This window comes from Rhinoraja longicauda, chromosome 10 (genome assembly GCF_053455715.1).
Source record: "Rhinoraja longicauda isolate Sanriku21f chromosome 10, sRhiLon1.1, whole genome shotgun sequence".
Classification (NCBI taxonomy): Eukaryota; Metazoa; Chordata; class Chondrichthyes; order Rajiformes; family Arhynchobatidae; genus Rhinoraja; species Rhinoraja longicauda.
In genome coordinates, this window is record NC_135962.1 from 21,610,132 (window position 1) to 21,627,214 (window position 17,083).

Below are 17,083 nucleotides of genomic sequence, written 5' to 3' on the forward strand. Positions count from 1 at the left end.
ATACTTCAGAAAACCCCCAGTTTCGCCTTAGTGTCGCAGAAACTGAGACAGGTGGGGATCAGCCAGAAATTTTGAATGCTTCTCAATATTTACCATGGCAATAAATCAGATATCAAGCCTACCATTGACAAAAACTGCAAATCGTAAGAAGAGTAGATAACGTTCCCCTTCAATGGGATTCCAGCCAATATCAGGATAACCTTTGGATACTAGCACTGGGCAGCTCTGTAAGCCACATGCAGCAAGATAGGTCACCACCTGTCAAATGCAAACATTCACCTGTTATTTATGCCTTTTGTATATTTGAAAAATTATCCATTGTGATTGCTTTATTTAGCATTGTGATGTTTTAAAATATAATATTTCCACCTTATGGTATCACATTACATTTAGAAGTCAATTATCTCAGCCAGAGAAGTGTAAATAGTCTTTAAGTGTTGCACTTGGAGAGAACATAGCTTTCACTAATTTCATAGTTCAGTTTATTCACATTTGAACTTATATTGTCAAAATTAATGCACTAAGCCAATAAAATATTTTAATATATGTGTAAAGTTGTATTAATAAGCAATTGCATTTCACACAAGGTTAAAGAAAAAGAATTGTACTTATTGTTTTGTTTTTTCATCATTGGTAGTTTTTCAACATAATTTGCACAAGCATTAACGGAAAAATATCAAGAATTTTCTGGCCATCTATCTATATATATATTACTAAAACTCTATGTTTGTTTGTGTGTATGTGTGTATGTGTGTATGTGTGCACCATAACTTTGTGGTTCGCACAGCCACATTTTTTGGCCCACGTTACTTACCATTATCGTGGGCACAACATCCAACAACTCTCATTCAAATTGAAGCAACATTTTTAAAGCTAGAGAGATTTTAAAGTTAAAAAAATTCCTTTCTAACCCATTTCTTGAAAGTGCTCAGCGTATGACGTCACAATGGGGCACATACGACTTCATTTGCCCTTCTCTCCTCACTCGCCAAAACAAGATGGCCGGCAGCAGCAGAGCCGCCCGCCCGGGCTCAGTGGATCCCTCGCCACTCTCCCTTCGCCCCTCTCCCCTCCCCCCTCCCCCCCGGCTCCGGCAGAGACTCGCACGTCGGCAGTCAGCGTTGAATGCATGGGCACTGGTAAGTGGCTTTCGCCGCCAATGGCTCCACGGAGGGGAGTGGGCGTGGCGGCTGAGTGGGTGGAGGGGAGGGTGGGGGTAGAGAGGGAATGGGGGTGGGGGGAGGAGAGAGTGATGGTGGGGGAGGAGGGGGAGAGTGGGGGTGGGGAGAGGGGGTCGGGGAGAGTGAGGTGGGGGAGGAGGGGGTGGGGGGGAGGGGACAGTGGGGGTGGGGGGAAGAGAGAGTGGGAGTGGGTGGGAAGGGGACAGTGGGGGGCAGGAGAGAGTGGGGGTGGGGAGGGGAGAGTGGGGGTGGGGGAGGAGAGAGTGGGGTGGGGGAGAGTGGGGGTGGGGAGGAGGGGAGAGTGGGGGTGGGGAGGAGGGCAGTGGGGGTAGGGGAGAATGGGGGTGGGGAGAGTGGGGGTGGGGAGGAGGGAAGATTGGGGGTGAGGGAGAGTGGGGTGCGGGCAGGGAAAGTGGGGGTGGGGGGAGGGGAGGAAGGTGGGGGGAGTGGGGGTGAGGGGAGGGGAGTGGGGAATAGGGGTGGGGAGGGGGGAATGGGGGTGGAGGCAGGGCTGGGGGAGTGGGGGTGGGGGCAGGGGACGGCTAAGTGGGGGTGGGGTTGGGGGGATGGAGTGGGTCAGTGGGGGGATAAGGGGGATTGAGTGGGGAAGATTGGGTACTACACCAATACAGGAGAGGCTTTGGGTCCAGGGCTCACTCAGTCATACCTTTGCCCCTTCCCTGTTTCCCCTCTACGAGGAATGGAAGCAACGGGTTCACTTGGTCTAGTAATATCAAATTACAAATGTCTTGTATTTTTACATTTGGAAAGAAATGATAATTTTCCCCCCAATTAATTTACTCCCAATAGGTGTCGCCCCTTCATTAGCTGAAAATGAGCAAAACCTTGCTCTTAATGAGCGCATCAAAACATAGGGGAAAAGCCTCACTTATTTGGTTGTGAGCAGCATTGTGCTCACAGCTTCTGCAACACAAATTACATACAACTAACTGCCCATCAATGGACTCAGCAAGCTGATTTCCCATAATTTTAGTAGAAAGGAGCTGTCGATGCTAGTTTACAAAAAAAGACACAAAATGCTGGAGTAACTGAACAGTTCAGGCAGCATCTCTGGAGAACATGGATATGAAGAAGGGTTTTGGCCCAAAATATCAATATCTATGTTCTGCCTGACCTGCAGAGTTACTCCAGCAGTTTATGTATTTTTTCCCTATAATTTTACCTATTTCAGTTCATGGTCAACATTAATGTTTTCTTTACAAGTTTCAGAACTAGTGCTTAGATATTAATTTCATGGGCAGGCTCGTTGTCATTCATTTAATTTGAAAGTTTTTGAAACAAATGTGCTGGGCCACCTTTGGCTTATTTCAGAATGATTGAAAACTTATAAACTTTTCTCAACCTCAATACATTTTCGGGCTTAAGTAAGAGGCAGATAGATATTCACAAGCAGAAGCTCTTCTGCCAGCTAAGTCTTTCTCAGATCATTAACAACAGTTTCACTATTATAGCTGATTTGTCTTCCTATGATTGCATACTTGCTTTAAGGCTCCTGGAATAAACTGCACAAAATCAAAATGTTATCTTATTCTGAAACCTGTGAAACTGTTCTGATCCCTTCCCCCCCCCCCCCCCCCGCCCGCCCAACCATCCTTCTGAGTTATTCCATCTTCAATGGTGTTCCCTCCTTGCCAACTCCCTCTAGTGGTGTTTTGGGAACTGCCAATAATTCCAGCAAAGAGCGGGTTAAACAAATACTGAAGTGAAATACCAGAATAAATAATGTATCCAAAAATAAACCAACTGAATGAAAGTATACTCAACCAGAAAGCATAACTTCTGAGCTTTTAATGATGTTGCTCCTTACTTACTGTGTGTGGAATGAAGCAACAACAATGCAGCCAGATATTCTGAAACTCATCAACACTTACCCGAGTTGACATTTTTTAAACCCACAAGGGATTGATGGGCAGTTGTCCCCAAGATAATTTGAAATGTTGAAATTGTGGTAAGGATGCTCTCAAAATGCTCAAGGATAAAAATAATTGAAAGTGAAATTGACCCATATATTACATGATTTACCTTTTCCAAGTCAGGTTCCTGCAAGTCCAGAGAAAGCTCATTGTTGTCCATTACAGAGGCTGCTGCCACATCCAGAGGAGTAGAACCTCGCATGCTGGGTGATGCTGTGAGCAAAGAATACATATATTTACAATAATATAATTTCTATCACTGACAATAAACCAAAATAACTACAAACTATTTGAGAAGACTCTTTAACCCACTCAACAAAATAACGTTGTAGTTCAAACATGCATACAGCAGACGGCAGCCTCTTCTACATGTACAAATGGAGAGCAGTTGTTCTCATTTTAACTGAAGCTTGACTGCAAACTTCTAATGTCAAATTCACAGACCAACCTTTCATTATGGGCAATTCTCAAAGGCTAATTTTTCACAATACCAGCTTTGCCTTCTATTGCTGCTATTTTAGGTATTCTTTGAAATACAATCTCCACCGAACTTTGTGTTAAACGAGGCATGGTAATGAATAAAATATTGAAAATATAAGACGATTATATAACCTTGCTCCTGAAAGAACACTTCGGAAATGAACTATCAAAATTTATATCTAAACCCGATTTTTATTTTTGAGGAATATGTTCTAATATGAAACTGTAAAAGCATTAACAGGATCTTCCAAACTATTTGAACGTGTGAGGGAAGGAAAATATTACTGCTTGACTAACATAAATACAGAAACCAGAGATCTTGTGCACCCTTGACCCATTACCCATCAACACAAGGTCAGTACAGTGACACCTATCTATTCACATGAAACGATCTCATCAGTTAAATTTAAACTAGATACCCAGTCCAACACTGCTATTTTCCAACAAGTAACTGAGATGATCAAACATGGCCTTCTGATTCTGGCGGCTGATACGGCAGAAGTAGCACAGGAATCGACAGCAGCTCGCCACCATTTCAGGGAACGCAATCACCTACGTACAGATAACAGAAACGCAAGCTATTACAAAAATGTACACTAAATTTTAAAACCAATACAAAAGCAAAATATCTTGAAAGTAGGTAATTAGAGGAGATATAGTTAGAAATTATCCTGTCGTGGCCAATGCCTTCAGCTGTTGAATTTATATTCAGTGGGTGGTCCATTCGAATTTTATTTTTAAAGTACTTTTTAAAATTCAAATTAATTGGGATGTTTATTACATTAAGGAGACTGAAAACTTTAGATAATTTGCTGCACTTTTGACTTAAGTTGAGTTTTGTTTCTAGATGGTACACACGCTTTTTTGGGACACATGGTGAAGCTGCTCCTGCTTTAAGTCACTACTCCTTAGCTCATTACAAACAATGGGAGCAAAAGATTGGTGATTGACAGCGTCCAATTTTAGAAAATCAGTGAGTATTGAAATATTAAGTACGTGTTTTAAAAAATCTTTGAGCTAAACATTTGAGCTCCAAAATGTTTTCTGGAGATTCTGATGTTTCACAAACATTCTGTCATTTGTTGCTTGTCAAGATGTGAAACAATAAGTGTTGCCTTTTTGTCCCTAGATAACAGGTTTTGCCTGGACTGCTTAACACAAATTTGGCTAAATATAGAACAGAGGGCTGCATGCCAAGTAAGGTGGTCACACCTGAAGTACAGACAGAGAATAGATGGGGAGGCCACCAGGAAAGGGAGTGCAGGAAACCCACATGGCAATTGCTCTCCTTCCTCTCCAACACAGGTATACCCTTTTGATTACAGTTGGGAGGGGGGGGGGGGTGACCTATCAGGGGAGAGCAGCCAGTGTTGGGTCTGTCGCGTTGGGCCTGACTCTGAGGCACAGCAAGGAAGAATCAGACAAAGCCATAGTGATAGGAGACTCGTTAGTGAGGGGGACAGATAGGAGATTCTCTGGCAGCAAACAAGACTACGGATGGTGTGTTGCCTCCCTCATTCCAGCATCCTGGATGTCTTGGAGTGGCTGCAGAACATTCTCAAGGAGGAGGGGGAGCAACCCGAAGTCATTGTGCATGCTGGCACAAATGATATGGGTAGGAAAGGTATGAGTTCCTGCAGAGTGAATATAAAGAGTTGGGTAACAGGTTAAAAAGCAGGACCTTTGGTAATAGCCTCAGGCTTCTGTACAGTGCTATGTGCTGGTGAAAGTAGAAATAGGAAGGTAGTATTAATGAATGTGTGGCTCAGGAGTTGGTGCATGGGCTAGGGTTTCAGTTTGGGCTAGGGTTTCAGTTTGTTAAATAATTGAGATCTCTTCTGGGGCAGAGGTGACCTATACAATGATTTGGATGAGAACATAAGGAAGTTTGCTGATGATACAAAAGTGGGTGGTTTTGCAGATTGTGAAGATGATTATGAAAGATTGCAGCAGGATCTTGATCGATTGGCCAGGTAGGCTGAAGAATTTAATCGAGAGAAATATGAGGTGTTGCATTTTGGGATGTCTAACAAGGGCAGGACCTACACAGTGAATGGTAGGCCTCTGGGGAGTGTTGTAGAGCAGAGGGATCTAGGAGTGCAGGTGCATGGTACCTTGAAGGTCGAGTCGCAGGTAGATAAGGTGGTCAAAAAGGCTTTTGGCACATTGGCCTTCATCAGGCAGAGGTCTATAAAATGAGAGGAATAGATCGGGTAGATGCACAGGATCTCTTGCCCAGAGTAGGGGAACCGTGGACAAGAGAACATAGGCGAAGGGGAAAAGATTTAATAGGAATCTAAGGGGTACCTTTTTCACACAAACGGTGGTGGGTGCATGGAACAAGCTGTCAGAGGAGGTAGTTGAGGCTGGGACTATCCTAACATTTAAGAAACATTAGACAGGCACATGGATAGGACAAGTTTGGAGGGATATGGACCAAGTGCAGGCAGGTGAGACTAGTGTAACTGGGACATGTTGGCCGGTGTGGGCAAGTTGGGCCGAAGGACCTGTTTCCACACTGTATCACTCTATGACTCTATGCGGCGTAGACGGAGGAATTGGGAGTAGGGGATAGAATCTTTGCAGGAGGCACGGTGGGAAGAATTGTAGTCTGGATAGCTATGGGACTCAGTGGGTTTGCAATAGATGCCAGTCAATAATCTCTCTCCTGTGATGGAGACAGTGAGATCAAGACAGGGGAGGGAGGTGTCGAAGATGATCCAAGTGAATTTGAAAGCAGGATGGAAAATGGTTGTGATGTTAAAGAGGTCCATGAGTTCTGCATGGGTGCAGCATGTAGCCCCGATGAAGTCATCAATGTTGCGGTGATAGAATTCGGCGATAGGGCCAATGTTAGCCTGGAACAGGGATTGTTCGATGTACCCTATTGTGAAGGACAAATCACAATTGTAAAATAATAAAATTAGGTCGAAAGGGTAACAGGACATTTGTTTATCTACCTTGGGGTGGAATTGAGATGCGCTTGTTGATCTGTGTCTTTCGGAGGTGCATGATTTATAATTATTATAATGCCCCCAAGTCTATATAGTTCTTTTTTTTCTTTTAAATTTTTTAAAGCATATGTACAAATAATAACAAACGACAAACTGGTTATAGAATTCTTACATAGCTTCAATTTTTAAATTTTTAAAGAAAAAATAAAGATGAAAAGAGACTGAAAAAAAAGACTATAAACTAATAGAGAGAAAGCAAAGAAAAAAGAGAATTACAAATATAAAGATTATGGGGATAGATCCGGGAGTTAATGAGTATAGTTGTACATCCAACCCTAAACTCAAGTTTTAACTTTAGTTTTAAATTTTAGTTTTGTGACAAACCCATTTACTTTTTTAAAAATTCAATAAATGGAGACCATATTTTAAAAAATAGATCTGGTTTGTCAATTAAGGCAAACCTTATTTTTTCCAAATGTAAGGTCTCGGTCATTTCCGTAATCCACATTTTAATTGTGGGGGTTACTGTTTTTTTCCAAAATTTAAGTATTAATTTTTTCGCAGTTATTAAACTGTAGTCAAGAAAGTGTCCCTGACTTAGCGTAATGTTTGTAATGTGTTCTGATAATCCTAAAATAATTAATTTTGGATCTAAATCCAGTTGGTTATCGATAACTTTGGAAATGATTTTTAAAATATCGATCCAAAAATTTGCAAGTCACAAAAGTGTGAGTTAAATTGGCTTCTTGAAATTGACATTTATCACAAATAGGGGAGATACTTGGGAAGATCCTGTTTAATTTTGTCTTCGAATAATGTAGTCTGTGTAATATTTTAAATTGTATTAATGAGTGTTTAACGAGCATTGATGTATGTGTTGTAAATTTTCGTCCCATATGTCTTGCGTTATGGGTTGAGCCAATTCGTCCTCCAATGCTCGTCTATATGATTCTGATGACGGAATGTCGGTATCTAAAAGAGTATTATAAATATAAGATATTAATTTATTTGTATTGTAGTGACGGTTCAAGCATTCATCAAGAATTCCTGGGCCTCTAAATCTATATTCTTGCGTATGTGATTTTACATCATCTCTGAGTTGTAAATATCTAAAAAAATTATTAGCATGTAATCCATACTTCTGTTGTAATTCCTGAAAAGAGGGTCTCTCACCATTTTGATTCCATAACTTTTCCATTGAATGAATCCTCTATCTGAGACAGATGGTTTGAAAGAAGGGTTATTTGCAATGGGTAGGAAGAAAGATAAATTACTCAATTTTAAAGTGAGTTTTAATTGTTTCCAAATACGGATAACACTATGTATAATCGGGTTTCCTCCATATGTTTTTTTATTCAAAGATATTGCGGCGAATAAGATCGCACCAATGTCAAATGGTAAGCAATCCTCCTTCTCCAACTTTAACCAATCTGGTTGCCGATCAATGTCGTCCAGCCAGAAGGTTATATTTTTAATATTAACCGCCCAGTAATAAAATAGGAAGTTTGGTAACGCGAATCCTGCATTAGTTTTAGACTTGCATAAATGTCTTTTATTTATTCTATGGGTCTTATAATCCCAAATAAAATGAGTAATAATTGAATCAATTGTTTTGAAAAAAAATTTTGGAAGGTGTATCGGGATTGCTTGAAATAAGTATAGTAGCTGTGGGAGAAAGATCATCTTTATAGCATTAATTCGACCAGCTAGTAAAATGGGGAGTGTTTTCCAAAATTGGATATTTCTATGTAATTTAGTAACTAAAGAAGGGAAATTTGATTTAAATAAAGAAGTATATTTCCTAGTCACGTAGATTCCAAGGTATTTGAACTTTTCAGTCTATATAGTTCTGAAGGAGGTAAAAATACTTAAGTGCCTGCAACAGTAAACAGCACATCAAAGGGAGATTCTGTCTTTAAGGAGCAGATTAATCTTTGTTCGGTGAGCAATTGCTAGATTGCTCCCATTTATCACTGTATTTGCCGCTCTTAAATCGTCTTGATTGCCTTACCCGATTTTTGTGATGTGTTTTAAAGTTTTCTTTAACACTACAAAGAGGCAGGCATATAGGGGGCTTTGATTTGGAGGAAGTGGGAGGAGTCGAAGTTGTTGAGCGCGAGGACAAGCTCTGCTAGGCAGAGGAGTGCGTTCGTAGAGGGAAATTGGCTGGTTCTGCGGTCGAGGAAGAAATGGAGGAATTTAAGTTCAGGAGCAGCTTCTTTCCTACAACCATGAGGCTATTAAAGACTACAACCTTCAAATAGGTTCCGAACTATATAGTCTTGGGGGCATTATTTTTGCACTATTATTATTTATTTATTTGTCTGTTTTATATATATATAACTTTTTTTGAACTTTTTATGTAGAACTTTTTTTGTTGCTTATTATGGATTTTACAGAATACTATATTTACATAGCTGTTGCACTGCTGCAAGTAAGAATTTCATTGTTCCGTTTTGGGACATATGGCAATAAAACACTCTTGACTCTTGAACAATCTGTCCTCATAGCTAAAATTATTCAACTCTGGAAGTGACTGTTTCTTAATTGCTCAGCTTCACGGTCTCTGGCCATGAGTTCTGAAGTCTCCATTCCTCCACCATTTTTGTAATCAACTATTTATTGTGTATTCCCTTGCTTTGTTTGCCTCCAAAATAGATTACTTCACTTTTTGTTAGACTAAACTCTTCTTTCTGCTTTTTTGTCCGTCTAACATGTCCATTGTTATTTTCCTAAGGACCAAAAATCCCCTTTCATTTTAAATATTGGTGCCCAATGTACATGCCTTTATCATGCTTTCTACTCTCGAAAACACTGCCAAATATCACAATAAGATAGGAATCTAGTTCTGTGCCCTCTAGATTACCAACTGGAATGAATGTTTCATTCACAACTACATCCATTTTTGGAAGATATTATACATTCCTCTAGAACAAAAAGTTTCAGATGGTGCATGCAAGTGATCAAGAAGCGCATCCTTGGCCAACTCAGTGGCGCAGAAGGACAATCTGCTTCCTCACAGCTCCAACAATCCAGGTTCAATCCTGACTTCTGGTGCTGCCTGTATGTAGTCCTCTGAGAAACACCGGGTGCTCCAGTTTCCTTCCACTTTCCAAAGATGTCCAAATTGGCAAGCATACTGGCAACATCAAATTACCCTTAGCTTAGGAGAATTGAGGGATTTGCTTCTAGACCTGGAATTGACTCAATGGGCTGAATGACCTCTTTCTTTGTTCTATGAAAATGCACAAACACTGAATGTAAAATAAGACACAAAGTGCTGGAATAACTCAGTGGCTCAGGCAGCATCTCTGAAGAAAATGGATAGGGCAGGCAATCTGTGGGGGTAGGGTGTAGGGAGAAAAAGCTGGACGAGAGGAGGGCCAGGACAAAACCTGGTAGATAACCTGATGGGTTGGTACAGGTGAGAGGGGTTTTTGATAGGCAGATGGACAAACACCAGAGATGAAAAGACAGAAAGTCTGAAGATGGGTCCTAACCTCACCTAACAATGTTCTCCAGAGATGCCTCCTGACCCGTTGAGTTACTCCAATACTTTGTCTTTTCTTGCAAACATTGATATTTATGATTTTACATGAGACCAGCATGTTGTTTATAGATGCTGATGAATAGAGGCATGGATTCAGTCAGAGACCACTGTCTCTTGAACTAAAGAAGAGCAGCTAAAAGGTAGCTTCAGAGAAAGGGTTATGTGGGGAGGTTGGCGACAGCCAATGGGGTGGGAGAATCATTTGCATACTGAGAAAATGTTCAGGAGCAAAACGTTTACAATAAGTTGAATTGCATTGAAGAATGATTTGCACAATTAATACTGAATTAGTTTTAAAAAATCAATACATGAAACTTAAATAAGTATTGAGAGTCAACATCAAATTTCCCTTGGGGAATCATTCATTTTGTAAACATATTTAACTCTTCTATCCAAATTACCTGTGATTTATTTCCTCCAAGGACGCTCACCATGATGTCCATGACAGTCTCATGCATACCGAGCACTCTCATCAGGTTTGGATGCTGATAGAATACCTTATTGTTCATGATATCCCTGAAGAATATGGATTAAGTCATTGGCTATTTGCAAAGAAGAACATACTGATAATGCCTTACATAAAATATGACTTTTCAATGATGATTCCAATTTCTTTTTAGAAACAATTTTCTCACCTTTCCTTGGAAACATGAGCACCTTCCCAAATCTGCTTCCCCAACAATGTCCACTTCCTGTCATCTCATCATGTAACCATCAATGATTTGTGAACAGTGAATATTCACAGACTATTGTCTAAACAATACAGAACAGGTAACGTCAAAGTTTACTGAAGTTCAAAGTTGTGAAACTCCAGCATGGCATATTGAACAATGATCAGGAGTGATCAGTGGTCTGCTCAGTGAAAGTCCTCACTAACAAGCATTAGTCATAGCACCACCACAACTGAGATTAACACAAAACCAGATCTCAACTTGGGTTTTGACCATATAACCTCACCATACCATCACAGAGGGTTCTCTCTGACACATGCACTTGACCTGACTACCATGTTTACTTTTGCAACTTTGCCTTTTGGCCTGTTATTTCCATCGAAAAGACAATTCAGAACCCCAAACGATAAAGTTACAACATTAAAAAAAACATTTCTTGCTTTATATGGCAAAATAACAGACACATCAAACAATATCATATGGCTCCATACCCTAATCCGCGAATCATTAATGTTTCTTCTTGTTTTCCCATTCTTACACTCAGGAGGGATCGAATCTGTCCAAGGGAGACCAACAGACTGACCGTTTCCTGGACAGATGCAGCGCTGATGGTGTATGCTTTCCGCATAGCTTGCAGGAGCTCACCAATTGCATCATACTGTCGGCGCAAAAGGCTAAACATAGTTTTAATCAGCTCTGCATCTTGAATGTACGACTCTTGGGACCAGTGGACAATAGTCTGTGAGACTAATTGCGACAGGTTGGCTGAAACAGAAAGAGTTCAGAATTCAAGTTATTCACACTTAGAGAATTAATTCAGTATATTGAATTCCTCAAAGCACTTTACAAAAACAATGAATAATTTGGCAACAAGGATAAAATAGAATAGTTTAAAGAGGGACCAGAGTGTGCTGAAGTATGCAAGAGTCTTTATGCAGAGATTTTGCGATTATAACTAAATGGATGTGTTTGGAGAAATGCAAGGTTTGATGGTGAAAGTTTTGTTATAGTTGGAAGTGTGTGAATCAGAGGGGATGCACCAGGTGTAGGTGAGAGCTGGAAGTGTGGTAGGAGGATGAGTGACTTGAACTTCAATGGGAAAGGATATGGCGCGCAAGTAAAAGTCATGCATTAAGTGGTGAAATTATGTCAACTGTGTAAATTACATCCATTAAACAATGGCTTCCTTGTTCATAGAGTCATTAAATAATACTTTAATCTATTATTTAAATTCACTTTGAATATCATTTTGTCAGCATTTGATCATATTTTAAAAGTTGTTGCATTGTGTTGGGGAGGAAATTGGTGCAAACAGTACTCTGTCTCAACTCCCAAGTGACAATTAGATCCAATTCTGTTCCAAACTTGCAAAGAGACAGAGAATGGTGTGTGAAGGGGATAAGCTGATAAACCATGCCCAGATGTAGGGTAAAAACATCTTTAGGTTCTAGGGTATATAATATAGCTGTGGTATATATTTTATCCAGCATTTAAATTCCAATACTCTTTCTGCAGAAACATTAATTATCTTGAATTATTTTGAATATATTGCCACCATCACCAAGAAGAGTAATTTGGACCAGATGCTATTTTTAAAAAGTTTGCAACTTATAATTTTGATATTCGTGGGAAAAGGACGATAAAAGATGTCAGGAACAAAGGAATAAAATAATATGATAGATTTGCCTCAAACAGAATGCCTTAGTAAAATTACCTATACAGACCAGTTGAGGCAAATGGTTTACACCAGACATCGTTCAATAGGAACAGACAGCAAATGAGATGACAGCAATCATCCAGCATTTTCTCCTGCTTCACTGAAAATTTTGTTTTGTGCTTCTTTTGAAGGGCTTCCAATGAAAAGCAGCTTAATTTTTATTCCATGTATCAGAGATAAGTTGCAACTGTTTAGAAACATAAAACTGAAGCATCCCTTTGCCAAAGAGTTACCTAAAACTACAGATGCATTTGAGACATTCAAAATCAATCAACTAAAATTAGTATCATGTTGCATTTTTAAGTAAATAAGATAGTTAGTAAACCAAAGTTAAGAAATGAAGTTTAAATGAAATTGAAGAAAGTATGGAATAAGAAACTCAACATCTTAAATTTTCCGTTATAATTGTTCAATGACTATTTGCTACATGCTTGAAGGAAAGCCCATTTTTGTAATAATCTTAAACACAAAGCCAGAATAGAGGTTTCGAGTTTTAACATCTGCTCAATCACTCCTCAAATTCATGGTGTTCGAACTCAATGATTTATTGCCATAAATAAATTAAATGTGCATATTATTTTTCTGCATTTTAATCTTTGAGTTATAACAATTCTGATAAGTAATACAGAATCACTTTAATTATTCTTGGCATTTATCTGAAGATGTTAATGTGTAGTACCCAATGTCCTCATGTTGTAAACAAGTAACAACTTTTCCCCTTTCTAAATGTCTTGGTTTACTGTGATTTAATTCTTGTTGAGCCATTCAAAGTCCAGCCAGATTTAAATGCTTCTTGGCAGAAATTGTTGTTGTTTTATTCACCCCTTTGAGGAAACTTCAATTTAAGAATTATTGCTCATGATTAAGTTCTGTATTAGAATACACTTTACTGAAATAAACAGTCTGAATTAAACAATGTAATGATTGATCCATCCATTGGTTTGGAAGTCACTTAGATAATTAGTCTAGTTAAGTTTCATTATTGAATATTTTAATTAAAAGTATGTACATTATATTTGTAGTTTTAAATTGGTCACACATCAATTTGTAAGCCACTAAAACAAAGCTTTATGAGATGAAAATAGAAAAACTAAGATGCTGGAAATCTGGGATCATGGTTGCTGAGGGAAGAAGTAGAGATTATGGGCTAATGGGGTCACTTACAGAGAGAGAATAATATTAGAAAGAACGCCGTGAGATGAGGTCATTTAGAAAACGAATGAATACAAAATGGTGTGAAGTATAATCATGTAGGACATGATCAATAAGTTAAGACTATAATAATGGAAAGGGAGAAACTGAGCTAATAATACATTTGGATCATGAATAACAAAAATTGCCAGTGCTGACAGAAAAATAGGTCAGAGTGGTAACGAGATTGAAATTTAAAGTAGAAACAAGAAACTGCAGATGCTGGTTTACAAAAAAAAGAGACAAAGTGCTGGAGTAACTCAGCGGGTCAGGCAGCATCCCTGGAGAACATGGATAGGTGGTGTTTTGGGTCTGGACCCAAGGTTGGTGTTTTGGGTCTGGACTCTTTTTCAGACTGAGTCCCGACCGGAAACGTCATCTATCCACGCTCTTCTGAGATGCTGCCTGACATAGTGAGTTACTCGAGCAAATTGTACCTTTTATTAAGAATTAAAGTAGCTGGAAACAGAGACCTCTGAATCACCCCTGTGGATTAAACACAGGTGCCCCATGATGCAATCAGCCAATCTACGTTTGGTTTCACCTATGTAGAGTTGTCCACACTACTCTACATTGTAGGAATCTAGAATATTATATATTTATAGATTAGGATTTGTAAATGTAAGGTGTTTAATATACTGACTGACAGTTGCCAAGACCCATTTCATGGTCATAGCATACTTTTGGATATAAAATACAATATTTAAACAGGAAATACAAACAAGAATATATTTATTAGTCAAATTAATGGTTGCAAAGTAAAAATATATGACATGTGTAAATATTAAGGGTAGTGATAAATAAAATGTAGTAGATTTCCATATCAATTCCCTTTATCCCCACATCTCTATGGCCTTCCAAATAAATGCCCATCTCCATCACAGGAAACAGACTAGTGACTGACATCTACTATAAACCCACTGACTCGCACAACTATCTGGACTACACTTCTTCCCACCCGGTCTCCTGCAAAAAGTCTATCCCCTACTCCCAATTCCTCCGTCTACGCCGCATCTGCGCCCGGGATGAGGTGTTTCACACTAGGGCTTCACAGATGTCCTCATTCTTCAGGAAACGGGGATTCCCCTCTTCCATTATAGATGAGGCTCTCACTAGGGTATCTTCTACATCCCGCAGCTCCGCTCTTGCTCCCCCTCCCCCCACTCGCAACAAGGACAGAATCCCCCTCGTTCTCACCTTCCACCCTACCAGCCAGCGGATCCAACAAATCATCCGTCAACATTTCCGTCACCTACAACGGGACCCCACCACCGGCATATCTTCCCATCCCCTCCCCTCTCTGCGTTCCGCAGAGACCGTTCCCTCCGTAACTCCCTGGTCCACTCGTCCCTTCCTACCCAAACCCGGGTACTTTCCCCTGCAACCGCACGAGATGCAACACCTGTCCCTTTACCTCCCCCCTCAACTCCATCCAAGGGCCCAAACAGTCTTTCCAGGTGAGACAGAGGTTCACCTGCACCCCCTCCAACCTCATCTATTGCATCCACTGCTCCAGATGTCAACTTATTTACATCGGCGAAACCAAGCGCAGGCTCGGCGATCGCTTCGTTCAACACCTACACTCGGTCCGCGTTGGCCAAACTGGTCTCCCGGTGGCTGAGCACTTCAACTCCCCCTCCCATTCCCAGTCTGACCTTTCTGTCATGGGCCTCCTCCAGTGCCATAGTGAGGCCCACCGGAAATTGGAGGAACAGCACCTCATATTTCGCCTGGGCAGCTTGCAGCCCAGTGGTATGAACATCGAGTTCTCCAACTTTAGATGGTTCTTCTCTCCCTCTCTTCCCCTCTGCCTTCCCAGATCTCCCTCTATCTTCCTGTCTCCACCTATATCCTTCCTTTGTCCCGCCCCCCTGACATCAGTCTGAAGAAAGGTCTCGACCCGAAACGTCACCCATTCCTTCTCTCCCGAGATGCTGCCTGACCTGCTGAGTTACTCCAGCATTTTGTGAATAAATACCTAAATAGGACAGAATCTCTAAGTGAATGCCAGCAATTCTGCATAGTATTGATATCATCCAGTCCCTGCTCAACACATGAATCGAAATCCTAAAGGTTAGTGGAGATTTCTCAGGGGTGCTCCAAGGAAGTTCAATGGCAGAACAAAAAATTGTTGCAGTCCCCTAGAGTTGATCTGGGGAATCCGCCTCCTAAACCTGCACCAATTTGGAGATAGCAAAAATCACGGACCCATTCATATGAATGGAAAGGAACAGCTGCAAAGGAAAAGGCATATTTGTTTCTATTGTGTTATTATTAAAATGTGTGACTTGAGCTTGTTTAATAAACTACATTTTAAGGGTTATAAATTATTTTAAATCTTTTTGAAACGTTTGAAACTTTTTATAATTGTTTATTGATTTTTTAATTGTATTAATTTGGAAATCTTGGGGTTTGGCTCTGTGAGTTGAAGTTATTCTAATCATCACCATATTTCCAATATATCACCAAATGTTGTTGTACCCTATAAATCTGTACTTCCATTCACAGATGACTGCAGGTGGTATGCATCCACTTGCAATTTATTTCCCAATAGTGTTTTCAATGTTAGTCTTACTGCATTTAACTAATCTGCCACTCGTCTTCAGATGAGTACAGATTTAAAACAGAAGATTTCAGTCCACTATGTTGGCACTCACCAGGTTTTTTCACTTCTTCTTCACTTGGTGGTTCTTCAACTTTCTTTGGCTTCCCTTTGATTTTATGCACTAAATAAAGCAACTTTCCCATCAGAGATTCATCTTTTGCTTCTTCCTCCTCTTCTTCAAGTGGAATACCTGAAGGTAAAGCATATGATAAGAATGCTAGAGTTCACTTCATCAATCACTGGCATTTACAGAATATTAGTCAATATTAAAAGTGTTAAGGCAGTGGGGGAACTGTGGTACATGTTAGTAGAGCTATTTCTCACAATTTCAGTGACCCGAGTTCAATCTTGATCTCCAATGCTATATGAAGTTTATATGTTCTTTCTGTGATGGTGAGTTTAGTTTAGTTTAGTTTATTGTCATGTGCACAGAAGTAGAGTGAAAAGCTTTTGCTGTGTGCTAACCACTCCTCCAGCACTTCTGGTTTTCTACAGCATGCCAAAGATATGCAGTTTGTGGGGTTAATAAGCTACTCTAAATTGTCCTTCAATAATTGGGGGTGTTGATGGGAACATGGGTAGAATTAAATGGGATTAGTGTAAATGGGTCCTTGATAGTACTTGGTGGGGCAAAGGGGCCATTTACCCACAGTCTGACTTTACAAATTTCTATGAATCAGCACAATTGAGTGAGAGGTCACGGAAAATAAATTGAGCATTAAGCTATTATGCACGCTGTATTATGCACACATATTTATGTACAGCTTCTCTCCAGGTAACAACAGAACTGTTCCAGGGAA

At 40.0% G+C, this 17,083-nt stretch overlaps 1 protein-coding gene across 1 annotated transcript in view; it reads right to left on the reverse strand.

Moving 5' to 3' along the window:
- The window catches only part of LOC144597735 (ryanodine receptor 3-like), a 308,708-nt gene that overhangs the window by 161,208 nt on the left and 130,417 nt on the right, over positions 1-17,083 (reverse strand). The window contains exons 40-45 of the mRNA XM_078407262.1: positions 16,336-16,473; positions 11,262-11,535; positions 10,501-10,615; positions 4,015-4,147; positions 3,225-3,328; positions 123-258 (exon numbers count right to left, since the gene is read on the reverse strand). Coding sequence (XP_078263388.1) covers positions 123-258; positions 3,225-3,328; positions 4,015-4,147; positions 10,501-10,615; positions 11,262-11,535; positions 16,336-16,473 — 900 coding nt within the window. The remainder of the gene's footprint in view (positions 1-122; positions 259-3,224; positions 3,329-4,014; positions 4,148-10,500; positions 10,616-11,261; positions 11,536-16,335; positions 16,474-17,083) is intronic.